The sequence below is a fragment of the Dermacentor silvarum genome, chromosome 3 (assembly GCF_013339745.2).
Source record: "Dermacentor silvarum isolate Dsil-2018 chromosome 3, BIME_Dsil_1.4, whole genome shotgun sequence".
NCBI classification, from domain to species: domain Eukaryota; kingdom Metazoa; phylum Arthropoda; class Arachnida; order Ixodida; family Ixodidae; genus Dermacentor; species Dermacentor silvarum.
The window spans coordinates 134964621-134990196 of NC_051156.1; the positions used below are offsets into that span (position 1 = coordinate 134964621).

At 46.6% G+C, this 25576-nt stretch overlaps 1 protein-coding gene across 3 annotated transcripts in view; it reads right to left on the reverse strand.

Annotated features, from left to right (window-relative positions):
* The window catches only part of LOC119445793 (eukaryotic translation initiation factor 4E transporter-like), a 52671-nt gene that overhangs the window by 8826 nt on the left and 18269 nt on the right, over positions 1–25576 (reverse strand). For 2 of the 3 annotated variants that reach the window (XM_049663646.1, XM_049663645.1), the window contains exons 7-14: positions 23230–23470; positions 21637–21852; positions 20116–20499; positions 18454–18714; positions 14402–14590; positions 10253–10341; positions 9474–9616; positions 139–278 (exon numbers count right to left, since the gene is read on the reverse strand). In XM_049663646.1, the coding sequence (XP_049519603.1) occupies positions 139–278; positions 9474–9616; positions 10253–10341; positions 14402–14590; positions 18454–18714; positions 20116–20499; positions 21637–21852; positions 23230–23470 (1663 nt within the window). The remainder of the gene's footprint in view (positions 1–138; positions 279–9473; positions 9617–10252; positions 10342–14401; positions 14591–18453; positions 18715–20115; positions 20500–21636; positions 21853–23229; positions 23471–25576) is intronic. The other variant, XM_049663647.1, reaches the window with a different exon arrangement.

The window sequence follows — 25576 nt, forward strand, 5'->3', positions numbered from 1 at the left end:
AGCAAAATACCATACAGCGATAAAGATGATGTGCTAAGACCATACATGTATTACTGTGCCTAGCATGGATTCATGTAACACGCAGGGTGCACATGGCCACCCTCTAAGATGCACTCTGTACAACAAATGTGCACACACCTTTCGGGTCTTGGCGCTCCATGTGCATTTTGCGCATCACCGATGTAGGAGTGAACGCAGCCATAGTGGGGCTCAAGCCCTTGGATGGCGACGAACCCCTGTTTGTAGTCGGGCCTTGCGTCGTGGTCGGCGAACGCGTCCTGCAAACCACAACGCAAGAATGCAAGCATGTCACCACAAGGTTATGAACGGCTCAGGGGCCAGCAAGGAGCAGAGGTTGGCATAGCACTGAGCTAGCCGGTTACCACACTGCAATCGGCCGTGAGATGTTTGAGTGTAGTCCACTTGTGTGTGACCAACACTGGAGGCACTCCGCTAATGTGCCGCACGCGTTCTCGCGATGTGATGCTGGTTGTTTGACATCGTCGGTTGACCTGTCCAGAACGATTTTAAAACCTTACAAGTCTGCAAGTGTGCATTACAGTGTACGACATACCTATTCTAGTACGCCATTTGCCACAAGATCGAGAGGAAGTGCTGCATGAAGGGCTGTCAAAACTATGCTTAGCGTGGATTTGCTCCTCGAGCTCTATGCTAGCCATCGGTGTGTGCGTGTATAAAGCGTGGATATGTTGTGATGACCAATCTGCAGTTGTGTACACGTATAATAGCTTGCCACCCTTTTGTGCTAACACCGTATTTACAGCTGCAGACTGATAATTCAAAACTCGACAGGGACTACCAAGAAGTTCTAATAATCATGAGTCTGAAATAGCGAATTCGCCTGAATTTCCAGAAGTGGCCAAAAAAAAAGCATGCCATATTCTTGGATCGTCACTTCCAGACATACCTTCAATTTTCCGTGACTAGAGCAAGATGCAGCGGCATCTACGAGCGACTGCATTCTCAACAGTGCCAAGTAGCCAAGCACACTGTCTTATCACAGTGCTGGAAACACTAGCCCGTCGAAGCATGCAGTGCTAGTCGCGCAAAATATTGCTGAAGTGATTGAGAATATGGCCCAAGGTTGCCAATGCGTTGCTGCACGTACAATAAGCTTGCCTAGACAGTCCGTAGCCACAATTTTTTTTTTATTCTGGGGTTTTATGTGCCAAAACCACGATATGATTATGAGGCACGCCATAGTAGGGGACTCCCTATTTTGACCACCTGGGTGTTTTTGTATTTCGCCCCCATTGAAATACAGCCACCACGACCGGGATTGGCCACGATTTTAGTCGCGCTATTCTTTTCCACGCTTCGTCAGTGGTCAGAGCTACGCTCCACCTTCGTGAACGGGATCCGCCAGCCGTAAGCGGTGGATGATAACAGTAGAAGGCATCTCGACCCTATCTCGACCATTGTCATGCTGTTGCTACAGATAGACAAAGATAAACTCAATGCATGCACCGAATCTTCATCTCCTGGCAACATAAAAGTTGACTGCACTTGATAGCTGAATGATTGCATATTTTTTTTGCACCAGTCATAGTCCAGCAATTTCCTCGCCGTCAGTGCAGACGGGAGTGCAGTTCGCACCACTTGAAATAGCTCTTAGAATTCGCCTGGGACCATGTCGTTATTTAACACACAAATGAAAACATGCTGGGCGTGTGGAAGGGAACTTGCATGACAACAAATTGCACAATTTTCAAATACAGCCTTTACGACTTAGTGGCTTGGCTTAGGTTGTCTTAAGGTTCAGCGACTACTAAGCCGAGTAGGCTTTGTTAAGTTTGTTTCGATGAAGTGCCAGCGAGAAGGCCAACGACCATGCCGACAATATATCAGGACCAAAATATTGCCATTTATGCTCCATTCAGTGGCCAAATTGGCACACTGCCGAGCAGCCGGAGTTCAAATTATCACATGGCATGCACAGTAGGTGTCCAAAATTTCGGTCGTCCTTATAAGTTTAGTCTATGAGGCCAGCCGCAGAGCCAAAAAACTCTCCGAATTATCGGTCGGCGAATGTGCTCGTGCAAGACCCTTTTTTTTTTTTTTAGAACTTTCCAGAATTGTTTTACAGGGTGCAGCCTTTTTACGAAGCTGCTCACCAAAGCCTCAAACAGCACTCTGACTGCTATGCGAAATAACCACTGGTGGCTAACTGAACACCTTTACAATGCAAAAATGTTGAAAACAATCAAGCAGTCTGAAAATGCTAATTGCGACGGTAAAATATATTGCATTGTTTCTTAGAGCGTCAGCGTGGCAGAAAATTCGTTTACAGGCATTTGCTCAGTGTTGTGCTCTATTAAAATAAAACTGACAACATTTCATGATGGCCGAGGTTGCAGCTACATTTCGTGTTCACCCATTATGCAGCCCAATGTGCCTTGCAGGTCAGTGAAATGCAGATACTGCGCACGCGGCCTTGACTACGTGACACTCAGTATAGGCTGTGCTGAGCAAGATCGGTTTGGAGCTCAGTTATATGCCCACCTGTGAGCTTATGCCATTTAATCTAGTAAGCGCACAGACACACTTGGCAGGCGTTCATGGTGGTTGCCAGCCGATTGCCCACTCAAACTCCACTTCTTGCATGTGGCCATCAGTCTAGCCAGTACACGAGATGTCACATCCAAATGCCGATGTGGTTTACTGGAACAAGCATTCTAAGGGCGAACTTCCCGCAATGGCTTGCCGCCCACAACTGCCAGCTAGGCCTAAGCAGTGCCGCTTCGTCAAAGTCGGCAACCAAAGTTCCGGTTTGGTGCCGAGTGCAGGATTACAACGGCGATAATACTATCATTGACAGGACAACTACTGCATCTAGTAGCGTACAGTGGAAATTAACCAGCACGCAAGCATATGCCTACGCTTAGTGAAACTTCAAAATATTCGCACTCATAAGTGAATTCAGTGTTTATCTGTGTCCAATGTTACCCGCGTGGTTGGTTGCGCACTCCTTTGGCCACCAGTCATTTCAATTGTTGCCTCCCAGCACTTTAATCCCATCACAGAAGACTTCTGACGGCATTCAACAAATTAAGTGGTCATGGCTGCGCATTGATACTGTCAGTGGCAGAAATACATTTTAATGTAGCATTAGGTAAGCAAGTGACGAAACAACAGTGATAAATGAAGCTGAGCAAGCACAAAAGCAATGCATGGCCGAGTAACAGATCCTAAATTTGTCTGACAAGGTTTTTTCCCTATTCAGAACAAGAGGATTCAACGCATTTCATATAAAAAGTGATGACCGAGAAGTGCATATTTATTCACTGCATTCACAGAGTTGCAATATCAGAAAATCTACAAAACCTGGCAACAAAGAACCACCGTCTATTCCGAAAGAGTAATGCCAACTGCCCATCCACAGGTTTTCGGTGGTTATGAAATGTCCAAAACCTCTGGTAGAAAGGCAGGCAAAGCAGACTAACTTACGTAGTCACATACTGTAGAGCTGACCTGCATAGCAAAATTAGACTTGATTACTTCAATGAAACTAGCAGACTTACCAGGCCTAGAATATGAAAAATACTAGTCAAAGCTCAAGGATACTGAAATTCAGTGCAATACAATAACCATTGCTTCATGCATGCCTGCCAACCTGTTAGCTTGAAAGGGGAGTGACAACCAATTTTTACGGTACCCATTTTTTTTTAGCGCAACGGAAAGCTTACTGGTCCGAATGTCCAATCATACAGTGGTAATGCAAAAAATGATGTGGAACATTTATAAGAATTTTCCGATTTGCACTGAGGATGTAGTTGTGCTCAAGAAACATGTTGGAAACAGCGATAGGTGAGCTCGATAGCAATTACATGCTGGCATTTGTAGGAAGCACACGACAAGTGAGGCTCTAGAAGTAAGAAAGTAATAATTTGTAGGGGGGTGTGCGAATATTCTAAACTTTCGAATAACGAATAGAATAGTGTTCTATTCGATTCGGTCTTCGAATAGAATGGTGACTATTTGTAAATGCAAATATTTTTCTAATACTTATTCAATATTTCAGCTCGTCAACCGCGCCCAAATAAACAATGGAGCAAAAGTACGGTAAATTTTCACCCCCGCAGGCATAGCCAAGACCACGGGGTAAGATATGTACTCGATAGGTGGGGACACTTCGCTTGCTCGCGAGACGCGATTCGACCAGATAAAGGAGCAACAGCGTGCGTCTATTGGCCCAGTGACGACAGCGGATACCTAACAGCGGAACGACACAACTTCTGTTAGAACGCTGGCGAGAGCTCGCGCGGACAAGGAACGCTGCGCATGCCCTCTACCCACCTTCCCCCTCACCCAGGTGACCTAATTTCGCACGTCACTCAATCATTTTGGATTTCCCACGAAGTGCGGGTTGCTATACCAACAGGAGATTAAACTAATTTAAAAACAGTTTTTGTCTTGAAGTTGCGTCGTACCGTCGATAGGCGTTCGCTGTCGTCATTGGGCCGATCAGAGCGCGCTGTTGCTACTTTATCTGGTCATTGCATCTCGCGAGTGTCCTCACCTAAAGAGTATATATCTTACACCATGGTCAAGACATAAAACATGACAACTTGCGTAGTGGAGCAGGCTACGTTACTTCGGTAGCCATACCTTACAAAGTTACAGAGTGATCATTAGCACTCTCTGAAGAGCCCTGTGCATGCGAAGAGACTACTTGTTCGCTCCTACTGCTTAACTTATGCTTGTAATAAACAACACTTCATACTTTTATAATAATTGCGATAACAGCTACTCATTATTCGAAAACAATTTGATATTAGATTCGCTTCTGGCACTATCTGATGCGTATTCGATTCGGTCTCAAATCACTATTTGCACACCCCTAATAATTTGTTTATCAAGCCGATGTTCCTGCAGTTCACTTTTATGAAGAGTTGAATTATTTTTGCAATAACAGGTGGTGTCCGAGTCTATGCCCCCAGCGACTGCTCCCTTCGACAACGCCACTTGATCTCGAAGGCCATGCTTTTGCTGGCTGCATGCGCCAAGCCAAGCTAAGTGGTAGGATATGCCAGTAGTGCTACTATTGCAGTGCTGGCACCCATTCCCGACAGAATTGATCGATAGCATTTTGTACCTCGCAGAACCATAGAACTCGGGGTACTAACACGCAAGCTTGCGCATGTACAAAAATGTGCACCGCGCGCAATGCATTAACAGCTCTGCCAGCCCTGCCGCTCCACTCGTTAGCGTGCACTTTATACTTCGCAATAAGCATAAAATACAGCGCAAGAGCCTACCAATATACAAGCTGCAATTCTCCGCAACAAGTATGCGGTACTCGATAACAGCCGACTTAAGTAATGTAAACGTGTACTACATCCGAAGTACCAAGACTTCACCCGCCAGGCGGCACACCACTTACTGTTTTTTTTAGACTTTCTGTGCCAATTTAAAATTGTAATTCCTACGTAAATCGTGAATAGCGTGCTGGATTTTAACACTATAAATCATGGTCATTTCATTTACATCAACGTCTCTCAACACATTCTAGCCATTTGTCAGTCCCTTTTAAATTCGTAAAACCGATCACACACACCTTTCACGAATTTTATTAACCATTTACACTAGACAACACAAAAGCAGCAGAAACCTTGGAACAGCAGCGAGTGTAAGGCAACATTGTCTTTAGATTGCAGCGCCTTTTTCAACAACTGCCCTGTTGCCAATCTTGCCTGCTTCAGGAACTAGTCAGAATAAGCTTGCTTGAAGCAAGTGCCCCTCTGGCATCCTACGCTGCCACAAAGTACCAAGGGTGGCGCAAGCACCATAGCAACTTTTTATTTTTGTAAGCATTTTTGTACAATTTTGTGCTGACCCATCTTTAGAACTGACTGAAACTGTCTTGCATACAACTGCTTTTTCACAAAACTTGAGTTACCATATGTAAAATCGAGCAAGTGCCAAAATTTGTAAACTTCATGAAAAATATTGCGTGTTGGCTGGTATATGATGATTACTCAACAAGTTAATCTCTTTATTAAAGCTTCACTAACAAGGTTTTGTACGGATGTTGTGAACAGGCACACAGCTTCACATTTGCATCAAAGAAGACCTGCAGACACACAAGCTAATGCTTATGAATTTTATACGCAACATTCATGTAATGGTGATTGAAATTTCAGTTGCCTATATACAGTGGAACCCCTCTGATACATTTTCCATGCGACGATGAGAAAAAAGAAAAAAAAAAACACCCAGGAAACATATCGCACAAACATGCTGCTAAAATCCTGCGAACGTCCTGTTAAATATTAAAACTAGAACACTATGCATGGCTCAGCCTCCAAAGAATTTACAGTCACCCACTGATAATGTGGGCTCAATGAGGACGGCCTAAAAGTACAAAAGATCAGATTCAGCAGAGAATGAGAGACTTCTTCCAAAAGCGGCAGAAAAAGGTATTCTTGGATTGCAACTTTCGGGGATGCCTTAATTTTCGCAAGATTTCGTGGGAAGAGCGCTGGACGCATTGGCATCTACGAGCTGAGCGAAGGCTTTTTTGGCACATTGCCAAGCATGCTGTCTTATCACAGTGCCAGGATTGCTATCACCCGTCAAAGCACCCATTGCTACGAAACTGATTGTATCTTTGAAAGTGATTTTCGAGATAATGGCCCAAGTTTGTCGATGCATTGTTGTGCACATATACGCTTGCCTGTGACCGGGTTCGTCCGTATTTACACCACTGTCACGCTGTCACTACAGACAGATAGTACAGTGAATGCACACAACTGAAATCAACTGAGCTGCGATGGCCGAATGATCGCGGGTTTCCAGTAACAGTCATTGACCGGCGCTTTCCTCACGTAATCACCACCCTCGTCGGTGCGGACATCAAGGGTGGAAGTTGGCGCCACTTGAAACTGTTTGAAGAAGTCGCCCGGGATTGTGTCGCTATATTTTACACGCAAATGAAAAGCGCAGGACGTGTGGAACCAATGACAAACAACAAATTCAGCTGACAACGCAGCCTTTGAACACTTAGTGGCTTGGCTTGTCCTGCAGCTTAGGTGTATTTGGCGACTACTGGATCAACTAGGCTTCACTAGTTTTGGTTTTAAGGAGGAGTGGTGACATGGCTGACGACATATTAAAATCAAAATAACAAGATATATAGGCAAGCTTTGTCTGCATCAACAAATGAGGCGTAGTCAAGCAACGCACAATGTAAATGCAAACAGCTATGTTTTCTCGTTTCTGTAGCTATTTTTCTCCCGTGCGGTCTTGCAGGTGGAGTCCTAATACCGAGCGGCACGTTGCAAGCTGTCCGAAATTAGGAAATTTCCATCAACACAACACCCGCCAAGATTATGGCAAGTCAGAACGTTGGTGGTGGTCGGAAGTGGGCAAATATAGGATGTGTAGCGCGACCAGTGACAATTTTCTTTGATCTTTTTTTACGTTATAGACTGTGCAATTGATATTTTTTGTAATTATGCACCAATGTTGCAACAAATTATGCGGGAATGACACATATCAAAGAGGATTATAATACTTAGGTGTCTATGAGCCTTCTGCCACGACAGGGCTTTAGCGATATTATACCCTGGAAAATGTACGAATGAGGAACGTATCAGCAGGGTTCTACTGTATTTTGGTTAAGTTCGAGTTGATGCTATGGGGAGGTCAGAGTAATCTAGGTGGTCAACAAATTGGGCTCCTAAACATCTGTTTGCTACGTTATTTGTATTCTTTTGAAATCACTTTTGGCCTAAACTATACACAAATGAAAAATCACAAAATTATTGGTGCCAATACAATTGTAAGCAAGCACTAAAAATCGGACATTACTTGACAAACTTCTAAAAGTTGAGGTATTTCTAGCTATACAAACGACACATCGCAAAGGACTCGGCTCAGTGTCCACGTCAGAAACAACCCACAGTGTGTGTCAGATTTTGCAACTGCGCTTATAGCCACAAGAGCAGGGACATCAGGAGGGGATGACAAGTTGAAAACAGTGGGGAAAGTTTTTAAAGAGCAACCGCTGCATCTGCTGTTAATCAAAAGTCAAGTCCCAACAAGCCCAAGGTCTGGCTCCAGGTCTGACAGCCTTCTTTCACACGGTACATTTGACTGGTCGTTATCGCGCTCCGACTTTGCAGCAATCCGTCTACTGATCGGACTCCGAGAAAGCCTGCCTAAGACGAACATTTAGTTGCTCCCAAAGCAATCAGAGGAGCCACATGACCATAATCAAGTCAGATTTCAGTCACCATCTCAAAGATGAGAGCGCCTCCGAGCACTCGAAGCTGGAGCACGGTGCTCCGAACAAACCAGGCGAATACGTTGCTAGCGCTCGATTTCAACAAGCCAAATGCAATGTGCTCTGCCAGAGCACTCTAGCCGAACATTTAGTTGCACTAGGAAGCCTGAAAGTGACCAGTCGAATGTACCAACAATGTCGCAGGCACGAGTGTGATGCCTGCGACACTGTTCAGTTTTGCGGCGAGTCAATATGCTGCTCTGCAAGAGCAGGAAGAGAGTGGCTCCTGAAATGTGAAAGAGCGCTACAGGCACTTACGCTGGGATGAAGATGGGCTGGGGTCGGCGTGGGACAAAGGGAGCATGCAGGAACCATGCCAAGCGTCTAAGCACAGGAGGAGAGAGTGGACAGGAAGAAAGTGAAGGCCACACAAACCATGGGAAAGGAGGCACAGAAGCATGCGAGAGACAAGATTAGTGTTTCACCATAGGCAGGCCAAGAACAGGCATCCCAAGTGAGAAATATTATGGCCCGATTCACAAAGTCACAATCCATCCTGTCCCGTCACCATAGCACTGGTTTCCGTCATTGGAGAGAGTTTCCTCACCTTTATCTAAAAAAAATGGGATGTCGGCGATGTTCGCCAATGTCTCCTCTGTCCCGCTTTTGAGGAGAAACCGGTGACAAAATGCTCTCCCCTAACAGAAGGTGACAGGATGGAGCAGTTGACAGCTGTGTGAATCAAACCTAAGTTGAGCATCTGTGACAGTGCTTGAATATAAGCAACGTGGCACCACACCTTTTTAATGCTGTCTGAATTTCCTTTTGGACACAAAAAAGGTTTTCAGGAATTTCTGACAGACAGCCAAGAGTGACTGGCGGTGAAGGTTGTCCGGTACAACCTGCTATGCTTTGGATGAAGGCAATGCAACTGGAAACGCAAACGAGACTGTGCATCCATCCTGCAAGCACAGAGGTTTCATGCTTGACAAATCCACAAGGCATTTTCATTGGCTGTGGTTAGCAAGTGAATTAGATGGTTATGTGAACTAAATGCAAAATTATGCTGCAGCCATACAAGCAGAGCAGTAGCCATTGCAGCTCCAAGTACTGTGGTTGGTGAATGAAGCAGAAGCTCTCTCTATAGAGAGCTTCGGTAGGGATACGCAAAGAAAAGAAGAAGCACTTGCATCAAGGATTGAGAAACACAACAAAGGGGACCGACCTCTGTGCCTCCTGTTGCTTGCGCAGGTTTTCCTTCTGCTTCTGGTCCTCGAGGATCTTCTTGAGCAGTGCCGTCTGCAGGATGGATTGCGTGTGCACCGCCAGCTCTTGCGGGGAGGGCACACGGGGACGCAGGCCTCCACTCTGCAGCATAGGACAAAGTCGCACACGAGACAGAAAACTTTCAAACCACCATGCAAGTGGCGGCAGAACTTGCATACCTGTTGTGGAACACCCGAGGCTATAGAAAGTGCCATGGAGCATATGGTTTCCTACAAAACAATCACTAGATGGAATTCTAGCATCATGTCTACAAGTGGGTTTGCCTAAACTTCGTCCTTCTGGCTTCAAATGGCTTTGCAACTTTACAAATTGATCATCTTCAACAACGTATTTAATTATGAAAGCCAATAAATTACTATGTTTCTGCTTATGCATAAAAACTCATTGCTTTTATAACCTCTAGAGAAATGACTGATTAAAAATTTAGGAAGATAAAGCACAACAGTTAATGCCAAAAGAACATCTGAAACTACAAGCAGGAAAGTTAGAGAAATACATGCACTACAATTAACGCTCCCATGGTAGCGGAATGATTACAGTGCCAGAATTCTCTTGGATTGCTGAAAGTCAGCTTGTATCCTTTGATTTTGTTTCCCACATGCACTGTAGAAAATGAGCAGCGGATCACCCAGTGTCTTTACGTTTCCGAACATAATAGCCATAGGACACAAACACACACAAGTAACCGACAATAAAATTAGAGTAGTCAACACTCACATGAACCTGCAAAGTGTTAGAAGACTGCACTGGGGCACCAGGCGTGGGTCCTGCCACAGGAGGAATGGGCGACGGGTGCTGGCCAAACACTGCAGTACCACGAAACATTTTGTGTCGGATGACAGGTAACAAATGTGCCTATTACAGTAAAAAAAAAAAGTTAATTTGGAATTTCACGCAACTGAAATAAATGTCCGAATTAATCGAATGTCGAATAGTCAAGGGTATCGAGAAAACAAATGCTTACTATGTCAACACCCTATTAATTGGTAAATGAATGAGCAAATAATTTTTTCTTTTTTGCCCAAAAGCAGTGTGGATTGGCTATCACAGTAGCAAATGCCTCGAGACTTCCTCCACTGCGTGGCCGCGGCAAGCGCATTCATCCAAGACTCTTTCACTGCCACGCGCGCATCCCCATTATTTTTTCGCCAGTGACCTGGTCACCAACAGTTCATCCGTCCATTGCAATGTAGCCGGTGTTCATCCTCCACAGCTTTCCACTGAGTCAAAACGAAACAACTGTTTACCGCAACCGTTGCAGACAAAACCACAGTCACTATCGACATTATCACGGATGGAGACGACGCAGTTATGAAGGCACGCAGCTGATGCATGTATACTTAAAACGAAACTGCTTGCCGCTACCGCTGGGCAAGAAACCGCGGCCGCTATTGACATGATCATGGACGGCGATTTTGCAGTTCTGAAGGCACGCTGACAATGTGGCGTCATCGGTGGCGATGAACATGAGAATAAAGGCTACCTGCACAAATAGACACGAAGCGTTCCGGCATTGCTGTCATTCCAATGATTTCCACCACTTTGTTTCGATTGGACACTGCGTTTTTTCTTTCGTGTTGCACATTTGCGGCGCTCGCCGAGCTCAGAGTTCTCCGAATGAACTAATGTGCGGCCAAATACGTTCGAACTAACGAGAGTGTGATTGGATTAAATAATGCATATGCCTGCCGGGACCAGAGGACGAGTGCGGATTATCCAATTTTCCGAATTACCGTACTTACTCGATTGTAACGCGAGTTTCTTTCCAGATTTTTGCTACCTGAATTCGATCCTCGCGTTATAATCGAATACCGAAATTCAAGTTGTCTAAAAAATGCACTGATGCACCCAATTCTAATCAACGAGTGAAATGTGTGAGGGACGCGCGCTTTCACAAAGAGCGAACACACGGCAGAGAGCAAACACGTCTCCATCGCACGAAAGGCTGTGGGGGGATCGGAGGGAGATGAGGCAACGTTTAGCTGCGGCACCAAATGCGTATCGTGAGACTGGGCGCAAGGGGAACAGGCGACTCAATTTCCCACGCGAAAGGAGGAAAGCAGGAAGGCAGTGCGCTGGAGGGAGGGGGTGCGGCTTCTATTCTGCCGCAACTGCGTACTTGTACTTTGCGTGGCAGCGGGCTGTCGCACGCACCGTATCTTGAAAGCAATATCCACACGGCTTCGACCTTTGTATGTGCTGTGCTTTCGCAGCTCAGTTTCCGTTGAAGCGATAGACCACACGAACCTTCGCGTGCTGCTGCTGCCGCGCTTACTCATGCCAGCTCTTTGCGGTCATCGAGTGTGATCTATTCATGTTTACTTGTGTGCGCTGACACCATCCTTGTCCATTCAGTTAGTAAGCGAATGTGTCAAGTTTATGCAGCCGATAAAACTATCCTTACTCCGTATAGCTCTCTACTAATTGGCTATCGCAATTGATGCTTCGCCTTTCAGGCGAAACTGCAACTTTTTCATTCATCCGGTGGTCTGGCGTTACTGTAGCGGCTTTCTTTTTTGCTGGACGAAACAAAAAGTCGCCCCTCGCATTACAATCGAGTAAATACGGTAACAAGGTTTTACTGTACATGTATAAGCCAACACCACTCCAAAGACCTGAAAAGTTGCAGCGACATTCACAGTGACTCAAGCCCTGACCTCAATTGTGTCCCCCTTTACGGTTATGGCAGAGCATTAGACAATCGCAGTGACCTGTAAATGTTCACAAGCGAGGCACTTGCTAGTGACTGTCGCTTGACAACATTCAGACATTATGCCTACAGACTGCAGTTGCTCAGCAATGCCACACTCCCATGGCCTGGCCAAAGAGCACACAAACACCATCTCAAGTTGAACGCAACAGAAATAATCAGATGTGCAAAAGGAATTGCATGAAATCTAATTCGATCTCTTTATTTGAATTAACAAATTATTCGAGCTGACCAGTCGGTGCCGGGAGATTCACATGCATTTGAACAGTAAAGAACTCCTGGGAATTTAAGCTCCTTGAATTGCACGACTGTTTTTTCTAACAAAATTTCCACACTCGCTCAGTGATCAGTCATTTCTGAGAGTGCTTCCAAAAATTCACTGCAAAGCACTAGGCCTTGGTGATACAGTATAGTTTCCAACTGATAAATTGGACAGCTTCAAGGATATTTCGGACACTTCGCAGCGGACCACTGGAGAATTCAGATTCTCTCACTATACCTGCACGACCACACGGCCAATGCATCCCTAGAGTCAACCAAGCCGAGCAGAAAAGCAATACAGTCCCGAGCCCGTTTATAACAAACTCAAGAGTTCCGCAAAAAGTGGTCATTGTATCAGTAGTTCGTTATATCTGCACTCGCCCTTTAAAACAAAAATTAACGACACTGTAGCTTGCTTCGGCAATTACAATTGGACACCACTTTGGCCTGAAAGCAATATTTCCACCACCTTCATTTTTGTACCCGCACTCTTCCACCATCTAACTGCAAGTTAACGTTAAAGTAATCTAAAGAACGAAATGTGGCGTCGTAGCCCCTTCGAAACAGCGCCCAGCCGGCTCTGATCACCTGCCATTTCGAAACTACGACCGCAACAGCCATCACTTTCTTCGAGAGCTAGCATATATTTTACGATCAGTGGGACGAGTGAATTCGGCCTATGATAGCAAAGCATCGTAGATGCCTGGAAGCAGAAAGTCACGTAGCATACGAGCATTTTGCAAAGATCTCGCCATTACAGCTGCAGCATCAGCCACACATGCTGAGAGCTAGGAAAGTTATGTTTTTTATCTCACGTCGGCCGAAAAAGTCCGAAGTTCGATAGGCAGAATGCCAGCGCGAACCATTGTTAGCAACATCGTAAATGAAGCGTCGACGAACCGCAACTGCCAACTTTTTGCAACTTTGCAGGGCAGTGGCGTGTCGTGCCACATTTATGCCGACTCTGATCATGAATATCGATAGCTACGCTTGAGTGGCCATTTGTACAAATTGGTCGAAATCGTCCAAATAACTTACATAATGTAGTGAACGCGGTGCCGCACAGAGAACTGCGCAAGAACGAGATTGCCATCGCCGTACCTTCAGAGATTGTGCATGCATATGGTGAACTCCATGCCTGTGTACCGCTTCGCCCTGAAGCACGCTGGCGACGCTCCTTAAAAGCACGGTTACCCTACCATGGTTGAAAGCGAGTTACTTTCCTCTCGACTTCCGAAACCCGCATGTGAGGCACTCGCTCACTTTGACGGTCAAATCATGGCAGTCGGACTGGAGCAGGGAAGGTGGGGGTGGGCTGCCATGCGCCCAGTTAGATTGCGCTTCCGTGCTTTGCGACTATACGTGCACCCTACTTACACACAGACCGGGTTTGAATTGTTCGTTGCAACAGTTCGGCGCTTTTGAAAGTTATATCTGGGCAAAGTTGGAATGGCCAGGGTCTGAAAATCGTGAATGCCATGAAATGTTACAACTGGTAGATTGTATCTGGGATCGTTGGAAGTGGGTTCTCGATTGTACTTTGATACGTCTCGGGCACCTCCTCAAAACGAAAAGTAACCATCTGCCAATCATCTAGTCCATCCAGTCACAGCAGACTTCACCCAAGCCACCTGAGGAATCGACTTATTTGCTGGCGAATTTGATATTTTGGACACTTGAGCACTCCCCGATGAGAGTATCAGTTGGCAACTGTGGTGTGCGCTGTACCATGCACGTTATCAAGCAGTATAGTTAAAGGACTTCTCTTTTGTTCAAACTCCGTTGCTTACAATTAATTTTCCAGTCCCCCCGAAGTTCAATTAACGAGGTTCAACTGTATTTGTGCAGCTAACATTGTGTCACAATTCCAAGCTAACTTTGCCACACATGCATACCAAGTGGAGAAGGAACTCTGCGTGGGTCCTGAGGGCCACCTGGCAGGGGTGAAGGGCAGGGGGCCAGCAGCCCCAGCTGCTGGGTGGGCGATGGCCGCTGGGTGGTCACCACAGGTGGCGGCGGCTTCAGCAGGCTGCTCAGCATCTCTTGCTGCTGTTGCTGCCGAAGCATGGCCGCCGCAGCTGCAGCTGCACATGCATGCACAAACAGCAGCTTAGAGGAACCAATGTTCACGCCAGCAAAAGAGAAATACCCCATACGGACGAAAAGACCATTTTTCAACCAGTCCAGGAGAACAATTCGCAGTCACTGCAGGTGCGCACAAGCATGTCTGCTACGAGTGCTACAGTTAAATCGTTAATTTGACCCTCGTTATTTCAGAAAACCAGTGAATTCAGACTTGATCTCTGGTCTCAGCGTGTGTAGTCTGACATTATTATAAAATGATCCAAACTGCCATTAAGGTGGTAGGCCACCTTCAGAAGTCAATTTTCTCATTTTCTTGCTTTTTACAATTTATGCCCAAACATTCAGTAACATCTTCCAAAAAATTATCTTCCTATCACCATTAGTTTGCAAGTTAGCGAGTTTCCTAATCTATACACTCGAATTGTGAAACCTAATTACCATTTCTTTTATATAAATATTCAAAATACCCTCTTCATTTTATGTTGTCGCCGAGCAGCCACATGAACCAAAGGAGACTAATGCATCTCATGAAGGCTCCAGCTATGAAGCTGGTACATTGTAGGCCTTGTACATTGTAGGCCTCTGTGTTTGCGACATTTTTTTAAACATTTTTGTTAAAACAAGATTTTGCTCCACATCATGTCATGCAAACCTTGGATAATTTTTTGTAGAATTATTTTTATATGAAATTTGGCACACTCATTCCTCAGATATGTGTGCAATGAATTAGAACAAAAATAACTGAAGTAATATTTTTGCATTTACAGCTCATTTTAAAAATAAATTTGGTCCAAATTTGCAAGTTTTCTCACTTTGCCTAGTTTTTCGAACATTACTTTAGTAATATTTATCACATTGCATTTATCCTAGTTCATTGCATAGGTCCCACATTTAGCTGCATCAACACCAGAGCTTTACTCAATTGAGCAATTCATTAGTTATTTATCACTGCTGGCGCAACTAGCACTTTTACCACATTGTATGACAAAAATGAACCGTTTCCTGCAGTCTAAATAGTTGATTAAGTTAAATAAAAGATGCTTATTCAGGAAAAAAGTTACTTAAATCCTGACTTACGATTTAAATAATTTTTTTTTTGTGGCCTACCCCCTTAAGTTGGAGGTATTTAACCGCAAACTGGTACATTCAGGCAAATTCCGAAGCGTGCAGAGTACTGCAAGTGTACAATGCAGACAGACTTCTGTTCCCAACATCGCAATTACGCCACATGTAGCAAGCACAGGTCATGTTACAGTGAAATTTCGATAATTTGAAATCTCTCAATTTAAGTTGAATAATTCTAACTGCTCTATTGGTACCGGCAAAGTCCTATGTATTAAATGGAGAAAAATTCCAGCGAATTCAACTCTAAGAACTTCTTCTTTCTGGGGTTTTACGTGCCAAAACCAGTTCTGATTATGAGGCACGCCGTAGTGGAGGGCTCCGGAATAATTTCGACCACCTGGGGTTCTTTAACACCGATCAGTGGTTATTCTGAACAATATTTCTCACTCTCGTTGAATGCCTTTTCGAACAAACCTTAGCCAAACACAAAGATTGTACGAGCTGCTAGCTGCTGCAATGTTGCGTGCAGTAAAAGTGACCAGGAAAGAGGCGCGGGAAGCCGACACCAAGCACACCCTCTTTTCCCATCCGGAGCAGGAAGGAGCCTCTGGCGCGCGCTTGATCACATTACTGCACTCATGTGCTCTCCACTCTGCCGTTGCCCAATGACTGCACCACGAGCACCAACCTATCGGCACCCAATTACTACATCTCCTCTCATGTTCCTTTTACTTGGAAATTCCCTTCTCACCAGCAGCTCACTGCTATATCCTCTCCACAGCCCGACCACCACCAGCAACACCAATCACAGCATCTAAACCCGTTTGAGGCCGCAGAGAAAGCTCTGCTGTAATGCCGAAAAGTAGCCTCCACAAGAACTCGGCCTAACTACGGGTGATGTCTAAGACATCGCAGCAACGATGCATTTCCAGCTCCAGCAACTGCTTTCGGTGCATGGAGACAGCAAAAGCATAGCCTTCGAGATTGGTTTCCGTTAAAGGGAACCATTGCCGAGGCGTCGATTTGGACACAACCTATTGGCCACAGAATCCAAACCCGTTTCATGGTAAACGGACCAAACGAAATTTGCCGAGTGCCTCCTTCCGCATGCTTCCGCCATTTCTTGGAAACATCAGGCTCGAGTTGCGAAGATTTCTTTTATAAAAGAATTTCATTCATTCCTCGTACCACCTGCCTCACCTGCTCCTCAGCTACTGGCCACATTGCATTACGACATAAAAGGAGGTATACACAAAGCATGCTGGGAATATGAATGGCAGACTACAGGGTCGTGGAGTGAGCTAGTGACAGTGAGCTAGTGACAGAACTAGTGTTTAGAGTGAATTGCTGTCGCGAAAAGTTACGTTCTGTGCGGACGACAAGAGATGGAGGGAAAGTGGTGTTGAGTTGTTGGCTGTACAAACGTCAGCCCTCGCCAGCTGCACACACAGTGCGAGCCGATGTTGGTCACATTCAGCCGAGATTAAAGGACACTGACGGCAAACATTAAGTAAAGCTAAAGTGATAGATTAATGCTTGAGATGCCCAAGACATCAATATTAATGCGAATAAAGTTTTAGTAATTGAGAAATCGAGGTAAATGCAGGACGTGATTTGCTGCTCACCCGGGACATTCAAGTACAAGCCCGATGACGAAGGCACGCATTTTATTTGTCGCTAGTACTCAACGTCACGTAATAAAAAGATCATAACAGTGCATTACAAGACTGAAGAAAATGCTACTTGTTTAGTTCTATTCGATGTTTAGAAAAAAAGAAGTCACTGACAACGGCGTTTCCACGAGAAAACCATGTTTTCTAAATGAGCGATCATACACGCAATGTCCCAATATATGTCTACCATATGGAACACGTTAACTGTGTGCATGAAGAGAATACGAAGAATAATTAGGCAGCATAGCAACGTTCCCATACTATGGGTCCCCGCGCTGTTTTAGAAGGTGTGTGGTTGCTCATATCAGCGCAACTCTGATTAAACGGTGCTTACACGCACAAAATCTGCGTGTTTTGCCATTTTCTGCCATTAATTGACGTTGCTGATGAGCGGCTAGCATTATATCTCAAGTGATCAACGAGCGGTAGCTGTACCTGCCGATGTAAACAAATGCACCAGTCAGCGCTTTAGGCTGTCAGCAGCGTTCTTGCAGGATACAAATGTGGACAGTTGTGCTCCCCATCTTATAGCAAGTAAACAAAGCACTTCCCCAAGACGTAAAACACCTGAAGTAGCAAGCAGCACTGTATAAAGTCTGTGATTAGGGCTACACCCTTGGTTTTCATGTTGCAGCATGATTTGTTGCTCATGGGTGCTGGCTCTCGTGGTGGCGGGTCGAATTGCGAACAGCGATTCGTGGCAATTGAATTCGTCAGAATCGTAGCTGTCGCCTACAGATCCGAAGAGCTGGTGCAGCTCCCATTGTCACGCGAAGGTGCGGTCACTGATCAGCTGAGCGTCTGCTCTTCGTCACTTTCGCCCAGCGGGCGGGACCGGCATGCCTTGCACTCCTTTACGAGCCGATATGCCTCTCGTGACATCACACGAAGAGGTTTGCTCAGCTGCTCGATCAGGTTTTGATTTCGTTTTTGCATTTTTTTGCTTGTTTAAAATTATTTTCAATTCTGCGGAACAATTCTACAATCGTGCGTGACAGGGAGGCCTCTGGAGCTGCCTTTTAAAGCATGTGCACAGCATGACAGCAGACAAAGGACGGAACAGCACAACAGTGACAAGCGCTTTAAATATTGCCAACGCCAAACCCCAGTGTGGGCACACCCACCAGCCATGGGGTCATGCCGAGCAGCAAGCAACTGGGCCGTGGGGCTCATGGGCTGGTGGGATGCCATTGGGGGCGGCTGGAGACCCGGCGACACTGGCCCCATGCCAGCCAAGATCTTCACAAGCACATCCTGGCCCCCTTGCTGCTGCTGCTGAGGGGTGATGGTGGGACCCTTGGCAGCAGCAGGTGGACGCAACAGCTGCGACAGCAGACCTGGGGGTGGCTGCTGCACACCATCCACACCACTGCCACGCACCATGCCTGCAAAACAGAGGCACGAGGCTCAGTGTCAACAGAGCTCTTCCATCACATGGGGCTTATAGTGAAATTATCTACAGTCTCCACGATGTCCCAACGGAGCGAGTCCCAACGGAGCCACACATTGCCCCGACTGGTACACAAGCCATGCATCCAACAAATAGCACTGTTCAGTAACAGCAATTGAGAGGCTGCTAGGAGACACCTACAATGGCCAGGCTACATAAAAACAGGTGTGTCTGGTCACTTCCTGTCTAATCTGGCAGATTCCACATTGCTTGGTGTTCTAGTCATCTTGCCAGAGATCAAGGTGCTTAAGCAGTATCGTGCACATTATACTGTAAACCATTGGGAGCTGCACACCAGACAAAATGCCACACGTCCAAGAAGCCCCGCATCACAAAACACACCAAAGACCAAGTTTGGTGCCTTTTAGAGAACTGAAGAGAATGAAAATTTGAGAGCCATTTTCAAAACTTTTCTTGTCTTCCTGCTCAGCTTTTGGAGCAGATTTCTTTGTTATGTGTGCCCTGTTTTGACTGCTGTTTTTGTCACATTCCTTGGACTACAGTGCAGGTCGTGACATTCTTGGTTTCTTAGCTTGACTTTTACAAAACTTATGATGTGGCTATTCGTTAACCCCAAAAAGGTGCCTGATGCGAAGTTAACGTAAAAAATTACAATCCAAACATTGTGCTGAAAAAAAAAAAAAAATTCCACGACCTTTCGCGCACTTTTATATGCAGTCAATATTCAATGAGCCTTCCACTGGATTTTTGAAGCTTCACATGGCCTCCAGAAAGTGCACAGGAGAAAAATTCTGCCGAATAAAATGTTCTCAGGATATCACTCTGAAACTTCTATGGGAGCATCAGGGAGATATTCTGGGTGTCCTGAGCAAATTTTTATCAACATCCTTAACGAATAAGGAAGTTGGTTCTCAAAGCCACGTCCCCCCTTAATGTTGCAATGACCAAATTTTTCACATCAGAGCAAATAGTCTGTTAAAGGTGCTTTTGCACTGGATAAAAAAAAAATGAAAGCACCTTAAAGTGTGCCTAGTCACATGCAGAAACTTCCTTTGTAGCTTGGCCTTTGCCAACATGAAAAACTGGTCATAAGTACAGTATGTAAGAAATACAAAAATATGAACTGTGCAAAATTCTGCGCACAGACCAGCTGAGTTTGATGGGGCCAAATATTAACTTTTCCACCATAATAACTGAAGGCATTTCTAATAGCAAGCTTCTTGCTCAACTTCACAAAATGGCCACAACTTGTGCATAGAAAAAAAAAAGGGGGGTGGGGGGTGGGGGATGCGGCATTGCCGACAAATGCACAGCCCCCATCCGCAGGTGCCTTGCCATGCACTTCCCACACACTTCCGAGTTGTAGAGCACGCACCGTGATGCTGCGGCTGCATTGGTTGTGGCAGCGGTGCCTGGCCAGTGGCCCTTAGCAGGTCTTCCTCCTGAAGGGCCCTCTCGGGCAGAGACGGCGGTACCATCAGTGCACCTCCGTGGGCACCCGGGTGTGCCCCAAGCTTGCTCAGCAGGCCCTGCAGGTGCTGCTGATCCTGCTGCTGGGGCAGGTTGAGAGTTGGCACTATCCCCAGTGGATGGTGAAGCTGCTGCTGAGACTGTTGCTGCTGCAGTTGCTCATGGTGGTGGTGATGGTGGTGGTGGTGGTGTTGCTGCTGCTGCTGAACAGACCTGTTGTGACCACCAAGGACCACCTGCTTCAGGTCGGCTTCCAGTTCTTCCACACTTTTGGCCTTGCCGGACAAGGCTGCGCATGACAAAAGAAAGAAAAAACAAGTCTCGGCATGCGGGCAAAGCATAACGAATGAGTGGAGAGAAGCAAGGTTTTTGAGGTTGCAAATGGCAAAGGGTACAGGCATGAAGAAGCATCAAAAGTGCAAGATGGCCCCAGATCCGGCAGCTTGGGAGCTCGGCCTATACAGTCTCCCAGCGATTGCAAGCTTGCCTGGCTCGCACGGTCACTTCCGTCGGCGTCGATAAAATCAAATGTATCGCAACTTAAGAGCGACATTGTGTACACTCTGTGCTGACCAACGCAGGCGCTTTATTACGAGCTGTGTGCGGTTGTGTCGCAAGAGCCACCGGTGTCCGATTCGAGGGCCCAACGAGCTAGGCCTGCCGGGTCCTAGCCATCGGCGGCTGTTAACAAAGCCGACACTGCGGACGTGGCCTTGCGGAAACACGTCTACGCTGCTCGCGTAGTCGTGTTTATATTGTCATCTCTTATTTAAAACGAGAGCTGTACAAGCACGTTTGTTTTCACTTTCTTTGCGAAGCAGTATTGTGAGCGTTCATGCAGGGGCACCTGTTCTTGTCGGAGCTACGCGCTGCTCCCTCATTCGTCCAGGAAAGAGCATTTGAGAGAAAGGCGACTTTGCGCTCCACGTGCACCACGACTGCAAAACTTTGCCGAGATGTTCACAGCAATGTATGCTATTCGCGGACTGTTTTTCATTGAGCCCAAAGAGTAGTTAATAGCCCAAAGAGTAACTAATATTCGAGGAATCAAATACTAGATATTCAATTCGCAAATCGAATATTCAAGTATCAGCACACCCGTTTTTTAGAGCAAGCCCGCATTGACCCCACAAGCCCGTCCATGTAGAATGGACAAAATTCGGGGCTTCAAACTTTTGTCATCACACAGCTCCTAGGACCTAAACGTGTCGTGCGCAGGCGTCGAAGCGAACGGCAAACACACAGCGCTATACAAGCAAAGTACCCAGCAATGGCAGACAGTCAGGACAGACGGCAGATGTTTTTACGTGACGTTACTATGTATAATGCAAGCCATTTCCCAAGTCTTCATCCCTTACCTGAAGTCCCTATGAATGAAGGATAATGAAGCTGACCAAACTCAGAACACCAAGTCTTTCTCACTCACCATGCTCCCGCAGCCGAGCGGTCTTGGCGGCATCACCGTTGAGCATGTGGGCCTCCACATTGATGTTGGCATCCATGAGGATGTCCAGGATGTTCTTGGAATTGCCGTCACGGACAGGAGGCGACGGAGACATGCGGTCTGGTGGCAGAGCGGGGCTGATGGGCGTGAAGTACGAGTCCGGTGCGGGCAGCATGCCATCACTGCTGGTTACACCAGCTGCAGCAGAACGGGTCACAAAGAGCATTAGTTCTGCTTGACACTGGCTTTGCAAAAGCACATCAGTAGAGTTTTCACGTGAATATACCAAGCTATCACATTATCCCTAATCTTCAAAGTTCCAAATCAACAAAATCAAAAAGTTTTTACATGCAAGGGAGAAAGCCAGCATCAGGGAAACTGTTAGCATAAGTGCCCAACACCCGCGCTACTTATCGGCATAACAAGACGATCGACACCACTAAGGCCAATCGTTCACAGCACTTATGCGAGAGAAGTTTCGCAAATACGAGCCAAAACACATAAAAGTATAGTTGACTGTACTTAAATTTAAATGGTATTGTGCACAACGACTACACAAATGGGCGCACACTAGCAGAGGAATGTTATATGGACGTTGGTTGTGGCAAGACCTAGCAGTTTGCACGAGCATACAGAACCCATTTATGCAGCTCGCATGATGCAGTCTTTCTTGGCACAGCACAGCATTACAGCTGTTTGTCGAACTCCATAGTACTCCAACGTTGGCCTTGAACACCGTTTGGCTGTTTTGAAACATTAGAAATTGCAAAAAGTGAAGATGTTTTGAGGAATTCTCCAGGCCCGCTTCAAATGGTAAAAGGGCTGTTGGGATCTCCTACCACTTGTGGGAGGAGAGAAGTGCCGTAAAATTTACTATAACAGAAAGTTCTGCATTTTGCGACATCAAAGTGGATTCTCACATAGTAACTTAGGCAAAAAAAGGTGTTCAGGGCTTCAGAGTGTGTAGTGTCACACAATCAAAAATTAAGTGCGGACAAGTCATCTTATACGTGAATGAAATTCTTAGTGCCTCCAAACTGCTATCTCATTGAATACTTTCCTTCTGTTGAACACTGCATTTCAAGGTACTTTGAAGGGAATTTGGATGACAAATGCGCCAGGCATTCTTAAATCAATTTCGGGACCCCATTGTCAGGACATGTTCCAGACATACCTCGTGCATAGAAACTGCACTGTTGTAGCTGGGATTCCCCCTCATGAGCTCTAGTTGAGCGACAGTTCCGTAGCTGTTAAGCTACTGGGCTGGATAACAAAGCACTAACCACCATCTTGCAAAAAGATGGAGGACGAAAGGAAATGCAGGACAACGAAGCAGAATGAGCACAGGGTACGCACAGTGGCAAGGAGAGGAGGAGAGGGATGAGCCGAGAGAGGGAGGGCTCTCCAACAGGCGAGGAGGAAGGCAGGCCTCGGGCAGAATGCACAAGTCCCGTGCAGGGGAAGGAGAAGGAGAGAGGGGAGAAAGCAGGGAAGCGGGAGAAGGCGGCGGTGACAGTGAGGCAGCAGCCGCAGTGGCGCTGCTGCTTTCAGAGGCAGTGGTGGTGGCAGAAGCACCTGAGGCGAGGATGCGAGAGGCCAAGTCGTTCTCTGGTCGCTGAAACGACTGGCGATGATGGCGGTGGTGGTGGTGGTGGTCCATGCCCTCATCGTCTGCCTTCCCACTGAGGGCAGCCAGCAGACCACTGTCCAGGGGAGGCACCAACGGCTGGTCTAAGGGCGGGCTCTCGCGTCGGAACCACTGCGAGAAGCGGCTGCCCCCACTCAGGTTGATGTCTCCGTCGCCCAGGGCATCCTCCTGTTTGGGTAGAGCAAGCAATGGCCCAGGAAAACATGTAGGAGTGTGCTTTTTCTTACAGCGAACAGCTAGCCACTTTTGCTTTGTAGGGTGCTGCTCCTGACAGCCTTCTGTTCAAGCATTGAAGCCCTTCACAAAAGAGCGCAGAACAATTGTAAATCAAGAACCTTTGTGTAACTATCGTATACAATTTTTTTTTTTTTTGTCGAAACAAAAAAGGAGCATACAGTACGTACTGTCTGTGAAACTAATTGCGATTACTTTGTGCAAAGTTTAAAAAACGCTGTTGTGCTGTTCCGTGGCTTCCAGTTAATGGCCCTCAGTACCTTGATTTCGAAATCCCCATTATATTGACAGCACAATGGGAAAGCACGGGGAAAATGCAGTACAATGGCAATCAGTGGGCATTTCAGATTCACACCCAGTTGTGATACTACAAAATTCTCAATATAATGAGGTACTTAACATTTTACAGTTATTTTACGATATAATGAAGTTGGTAAAACTGGCAATTTGCTTCGCTATATTGAAATTTCGCACTGAAATTCAACCTTTTATTTAAACAAGTACAGTCACCGATGGACTTTCCTTAAGGGAAGGGGTTGCAAAGTTTTCCGAATGATTGGGCAATCGTAAAAAGCAAACTCGAATGAAAAAACAATTGTTGAATTTGAGAGTCGGCGACGAAAGATGAGGTTTCATGCCGTGTCAACGATATCTTCGCATCGGCAGTACAAAGTGAAGTGAGCCACGCTTTCGCGTCTGCTCCGCCCCTGTGGCTGACGAGTGTTGCCCGCAGCGGGATGCCACTGATGAAAAACGCCGGCCACTTGGCGCCAAGAGGGGGAATTTGTCTGCCTCGCTTGAACGACTTTCTGAAACACGAGATTATGCAACCTCCAGTACAAAAAGCGCAGGAAGACAGTGCGCATGATGCCGCACCACGTCGACATGCCCAGCCTTTGCACACAGCAGATTACCTCTAAAACATGGCACACGGACTGCGTATGTGCTCAGCCGCGCTCACAGACATGCGCAGCCAACCTTCCCCCCACGCTATCAGCCGCCGCAGCAAAGGGACGTGAAAGCTTTGCAGGCTTCGTGTCATACCGTCAATGAGAAGATATCGTCGACACGGCATGAAACCATTTCCGACTCAAATTTATAAAAAGTTTTTTTTGGTAATTCAGAAATTTTTATGGCACCTATCATGTAAATACAGTGGAACCTCGATGATACGATCACGGCTAATACGAATTTCCGGATGATACGAATTTTTCTGTGGTCCCGGCCGAGCCCCATTACTTTGCAACGTGCTAGAATACGGTTTTACGAATAGATTTTCAACCCACGTCGGTTGATACGAATAAATGCCGCCCCACCGACGGCCGCGAAAGAGAACAGCGCGCAGTCATGCGCTTTTTCCCTTTCTCTTTTGGTGCGGAGGCGTGGATGCGACGCCAGACAGCGCGGAGGCCGCAAATGGGCGCGAAGAGTTCGAAGCGGTGGCACTTTTGTTGCTTTTGTGCTTTTCCTTATTTTCCGCGTGCCATCGGGCGGAGTGGCTGCCGTGCTTCAGGCCGCCTTCTTTTTTGCGCCATTTTGCCTAGTCGCAGCGAGCTATGTCTACAGAGATACTATCTTAGCTGATTCGCGCGGCCGTACGCCGAGGCGCGGGAGCCTACGTTGGCGCGTGTTCCGTCCGCTGCGTTATCGGTGCCGATGGCACAGGGCGATTGTGGGTTTCGCTGCTGGAGTCACACGGTGCAAGATAGCGCGGCACGTAATCCACGGTGCAAGGTTGCGCTCGTTCAGTCGGGTGCTCCTCCGCTTCTCCCGCTAATCGCCGTAATTTTCTTGCCATAGGAGCGCTTCCGTATTCCGAAGGCGTGCGTCGTTCGAAGTTTATTCGCCAACGAGCGACGATCCATCACTAACCTGGGAGTTCTCAGTAATCCGAATTCTGTGTGTCAAGTGAAGACGCCGGCGTGGTTTACGAAGCAGACAACTGCGGTTGCCATCTTGCCCCTGCCCTTTCAGCACGGCAGCCAATCGGAGGCCCGCTTTTATCAGAGGGCCCGTGTGACTACCTATCGCAGACCCGCG